The 5,129-nt window shown below is 37.8% G+C and overlaps 2 protein-coding genes across 2 annotated transcripts; both read right to left on the reverse strand.

Moving 5' to 3' along the window:
* Positions 1-893: 893 nt before the first annotated feature.
* Positions 894-2,983, reverse strand: LOC110870156 (FK506-binding protein 5-like). Its single transcript, XM_022119357.1, has 3 exons — positions 2,900-2,983; positions 1,584-2,822; positions 894-1,493 (listed from the first exon to the last, which is right to left on the reverse strand). The coding sequence occupies exons 1-3, from the start codon at positions 2,981-2,983 to the stop codon at positions 894-896; spliced, it is 1,923 nt and encodes a 640-aa protein (XP_021975049.1).
* A 153-nt stretch (positions 2,984-3,136) lies between these two features.
* LOC110870154 (proteoglycan 4-like) lies at positions 3,137-4,232 on the reverse strand. Its single transcript, XM_022119356.1, has 2 exons — positions 3,959-4,232; positions 3,137-3,873 (listed from the first exon to the last, which is right to left on the reverse strand). The coding sequence occupies exons 1-2, from the start codon at positions 4,230-4,232 to the stop codon at positions 3,137-3,139; spliced, it is 1,011 nt and encodes a 336-aa protein (XP_021975048.1).
* Between the last annotated feature and the right edge of the window lie 897 nt (positions 4,233-5,129).

Raw genomic sequence — 5,129 nt, forward strand, 5'->3', positions numbered from 1 at the left:
TTAGGAGTGTATTTGTTGCTTGATGTTCGAATGTTTGATAAAATATAAAAAATTAAGTAATTAATCTGGACAACCCTTTTGTTAGATCATAATAAGGGCATGTTTGGCTAAGCTTTTAGAAACAACTTATTGACTTATTGGCTTTTTGAAAAGTCATAAGCTGCAAAATGATGTTCGGCAATGAGGGTGTATGTGAGGGGAAAAAGCCAATAAGTCAATAAGTCACTTTATACTGATTTTTCCAAAAAACCAATAAGTCAATAACTTGTTTGAAAAGCGTAGCCAAACATGCCCTAAATGTCTCAAATTATATTTATCATTTTTTGCACCCTTTGATAATTTGAAACTAATTATTTGACCACATAGTCTGATCCACAATATAATTACCCCTAAAAATTTTATAGCAACTAATGACATTCGGTTTCTAAACACACATATTATTACACCCAACCACCTAAAATCTTTCAGATTATTGTACTATTAACACACTGCAAACTGTAGGATCGATATTGACGATCTAATGAGTCAATCAGAGCAGAAATACCACTGTTTATGCGGCGGAATCACACAAACATTTTGAATCAAAGAGAATAGAGTAGAAATAGACAGAGAATCACTTTAAACACCGTTTCTCATTAAATGATCACAGAAAAATTTGGCAGCAGTTCGGCTACAACTTGGACATTCGGTACCAAATGAGAAACTGACACGACTATATATAGTGGGGCTATGTCCGCTCCAAATGACACATTGTCATTTCGGGCGGAATCAACATCTACTGATTTCGCTCAAAATGACAACGTGTCATTTCGAGCGGAATCACAACATTAAACTATAAAACTAACATTTAGACCCCTACACTATACATAATTGACATATTTGACCCCTAGACCCTATACAAACATGATTAAGACTAAGACGTAGGCTTTAGACATAGTCTTCAGTCTTGGTCTTCGGGTCTTCAGCAAGTTCCTCAACCTATCATTATCTTTCTTTCTTTTCTTTTCTTCTTCAGTCTGAATATTCATCCGCTTTCCTCTGTTTGCTTCAAGCTTCTTTCGTTCACGTTCAGCCTTCTTCTTTTCTTTCTCTTCGAGCGACCACCATTTTGAATTCCATTTACTATCAGAATTTATGCCTTTCTGAAAGCAAATAGATACCACTTGTTGAAACTGCATTGCTTGTTCATGGTCTTCAGACTGAAAATGGATCTTATTTATGAATAAAAATTCCATATCTTTGGCCGAGCAATTCACTAACCACATCGGGTCGTAAACATATATCTCTCTTATCTCCCTTCCAGCTCGATAAGTAATAACAGCCTCAGTTGAAATGCAACTATATACCCAGCCCAAGAAGCCTTTGTAGAAATCCTGCTCCATCTTCGGCACTGGTATATTCTTCATTGCCTTCGGCTTTTTCACGTTCAGGATAGTCTCCTCAACCCCTGTTACTGGATCTACCCTTTGAACTCTCTTCGGGTAATGCGGCTTCTAGTGTCAGTAATTCTTCAAGGATTCAAACTTTATGTATCCCCACATCGCAACATCATTCTTTCGTACAGGATACCCTAAAGTTCTCACTTTCGATAACTCTTCGACATCCCACCACGGTAGAGACATCACGTCATACAGACGTTCAAAATACTGTACTCCAAACTCTCTTCTGATCGCATAAGCATTAACATGAGGTAGGAAACCCCAGCTAATGATATCACTGAGTGAAATACTTCGATCTCTCTGATAATATTTCAACGACCTTTTGAACTTTCTTTCATGACTATCTTTAAACCACTTTTGCCGTTCTTCCTTCTGCATGTCTTTAGGAGTACCATCGAAATTTTTGTCCTTCAAAATCTCAGCTACTTTCCTTCTCAGTTCATCTCGATTCTCTTCAGTAAAGAACTCCATCAGTGTAGGAAACTGAGAAGTATCTTCATTTACACTCTCGTCATCAGTACAATCTTCAACCTCAACCCTATCATACACATCAGCATCCTCTACATACTTATACTCATACTCGGGTTGATGGTTGATGTCGAACGCATTCAATTCATCTTCAATATCAAACTTGAAGTCTGGATCCACCATACGTGTCATTTCTTTAATATCATCCAATGTATACGTATGTTTGTGCTCACCTTCCTCCAAATGAGGTTCTACTCTCAAAATTAACTTTTCAACTTGTTCAACATTTTGATTATCACCATGCTCCCCCTTTCCGTCAACTCCCTCAGTTTCTTCATTCACACTATCATTCAAATAATCATCAACAGTCCTTTCACTTGACTGTTCCGTCACTTTGATTCCCATACCACCCTGATTATCATCGTCGTCATTGTCATCATCAGAACCATGACTGCTAGCAGAGAAGACCTTTTCATCATCGTCATCTTCCTCGTCATCACTACCTTCATCATCATCCTCATCATCTTCTTCATCATCGTCACCAGCAAGATCTTCAAGAGATACATCTTCCTCAAAAATAACAGATACTGAAGATATAGGAACAGGATTTTCAACGACTAAAGATGGAACGATTGATCTTTCAGCTACTGCAACACAGCCTTCAGCATTCTTGCCTTTGTCTTTCATTAGAGCTTCAATCTCAGCTTGGCGCTTAGCTCTAACTTCTTCAACTTCAATCTCCTCGAATCTTTGTTCTATCGGCTTTCCGAGCATGTTTTCAACAACTTTGTTCAACATGTAGAACTCATGTTCTTTCAACGCCTTTGCAGCTTCAAGCTCCTTGTTTTTTAACACAAAATATTTATTCTGCTCATCTCTGCATGTCTTTTCCTCTTCTAACTCTGCCACCCTCACCTTAAAATATCAATCTCGGTCTGATCGGCATCTATCTTCTTTAATAAAGACTTGTTTTCAGATTCTAACTTCTTAACACGCATTTCGAGAATCTTTTCACGATCAGCCACTTTCTTGCTTTCAGCTGCTAATAATTTGTTTTCATTTACAACATCATCCATTTTCTTCTCTAACTTTTTCACCTGTTCATCATTCGCAAATCCGAAATCTCCAATATCTTCAAGACTTTCTAGAACAGTTGGAAACGTCTTGTGGCCAGAAGAACCAGGAGTTAATTGTATTTGTATTTGAGTGGTTGGTGGTGTTTCGAAGATTTATTGGGATGTAAGAAATGATTGTTCATGAGGTGGTGAGAGATGTAACGCTGAAAGATGTAATGGTGATGGTTGTCTAGGTCGTGTTGGTTGTTTTGGTGGTGAAGGTTGTCTTTGAGGTGTTGGTTGTTGTGGAGGTGTTTGATGTGGTGGTGATTGTATTGGTGATTTATGTGGTGTAGGTTCAGGTGGTGGTGTTGGTGGTTTACTTGGTTCTTTAGATGGTTTCTTTTTCAGAACAATCTTTGGCTTTGTGATCTTTGAAGTAACTTTGTTTTTCTTCGGAGACACAATCCCCTTCCTCGCACCAACTTTCTTCTTTCCACCTGAACGCGATTGAGACTCAGATACATGCTCAGGAGATGGAATGTATGCAGCATCATCCTTCTTCTGTCTCTTCCTCTTTCTCAAATGTTTCTCTTTCTCTGTCTCTTCTTGAATCCTTCTTAAACGTTCAGTTTCATCTATCTCATCATCAGAAGAACTCGAAGAACTTGTATTACTTTTATCAACGTCATCACCTTCTACATCATCAATTACTTTCTCTTTCTGAGCAACATCAGCTTTATCTTTCTCAGCATTAAATGCATTCAATTTCTTCAGAAAATTCTGAGAATTAGGTGAAAGACGAACATCAACTTCTATGTTAGCTGCTTGCTCTGACTCTAAATCATCAATGTTTATCATCACATCATCAATATCAGCATCCTGATTTTCTTCAACATTCACAACCGGTTCTTCAACCTCAGTCTCATCAATCAACAAAGAAAGTCTTTGCCACTTTCTTTTGTTTTTTCTTTGGCTGTGACGATGACCCCTCACCCTCCTGTGCTTTAGGGGTAGCCTTTTTGCTTCTCTTGCTCGGTTCTTTAACAAACCAGTCATTACGCGTGTTTTTAAACTCTGTAAGAGCCTTTAGCTCATCAGCATAAGCGGCTTCCTTCATTTCCTCTTCATTCCTCCAGTTTTGGTGATTGACTGCATCAGGATCAACATAATTCGCATCCTTGATAAATCTGAAAAATTCAGCTACTTTCTTTGGTTTAGGATGGTTCGGATGATATCTTGCAAGCTGCTTCAGTGAATCGTTGCTCATATGAGATAAAACCAGCAAATCATGTTCTACATCTCATTCAATATCGGGATAAGCATGATCAATCAACATCTGCACAAATCTTGGATACATCCAAGTCTTACACTTTGTTGTAATGTTCTCAGCCATGTAATGAAAAACAATATGCGAAAAATTGTATTTCTTGTTCAAAACCAATGCTGTGACCATATTCATTTGGTAATCACGCATGGTATCATACCCTCCTTTGCAATGGCTAAGAGACATCAGTACAAAATGAACAATAAACTTGTAAGGCTTTTGAAACTTTGACTTCAAGTAATTTCCAGCGTTTAGTGCACCATCATATCCCATCCTCAGCATACATCCCTTGACCATTCGCTCAGGAAACTTTGTTGGTGAATTTTCGTCATCTGGAAAATTCAACACTTCACGAATAAGTGCCTCTGTAACAACAATTGTTTTCTTCTCATTATACTGCTTCACAACTGAATGAATCACTTTGTTCTTTTCATCGTAGGTAGCATGCTTCCAGAAACGTTTAACATGAGACTTGTACACCAAATGTTGATCCGTAAGGGCTTTCTGAATTGGTACCCTTCTCATGAACTCCAAAATGCTGCTGAATTTTGATAGCTCCAAATTTTTATTCACATCGAAGTCACAACAGCTGTTGTGTAGTGGATCAAATATCACATTCGAACCCTGCAAATAATCAAACCACAAAATAAATCAATACTTAGAAAAATTTCAGCATCAAACAATTACAAGCGAAATCACATGTAATGACAGAGCATTACAAGCAAAATCACCTAAAGTAGTTTGGAGCGAAATCACATGACAACTTAGAAGCGGAATTAGATGGTGATATTTGAAGTGAAATCACCATAGACACATAGAAGCGGAATCACAAAGCTAATT

The sequence above is a fragment of the Helianthus annuus genome, chromosome 8 (genome assembly GCF_002127325.2).
Source record: "Helianthus annuus cultivar XRQ/B chromosome 8, HanXRQr2.0-SUNRISE, whole genome shotgun sequence".
Taxonomy (NCBI): domain Eukaryota; kingdom Viridiplantae; phylum Streptophyta; class Magnoliopsida; order Asterales; family Asteraceae; genus Helianthus; species Helianthus annuus.

Bases quoted from the DNA above. Each gene is read 5' to 3' on its own strand.
- LOC110870156 (XM_022119357.1), bottom strand. From the start codon at position 2,983: ATGGATGATGTTGTAAATGAAAACAAATTATTAGCAGCTGAAAGCAAG. The intron at 2,823-2,899 runs GTTAAGAAGTTA...TGATATTTTAAG, and splicing joins AAAAGATTCTCGAAATGCGT to GTGAGGGTGGCAGAGTTAGA. The intron at 1,494-1,583 runs GTGAGAACTTTA...TACTGACACTAG, and splicing joins ATGTCGAAGAGTTATCGAAA to AAGCCGCATTACCCGAAGAG.
- LOC110870154 (XM_022119356.1), bottom strand. From the start codon at position 4,232: ATGAGCAACGATTCACTGAAGCAGCTTGCAAGATATCATCCGAACCAT. The intron at 3,874-3,958 runs GTGAGGGGTCAT...CTGAGGTTGAAG, and splicing joins TACCCCTAAAGCACAGGAGG to AACCGGTTGTGAATGTTGAA.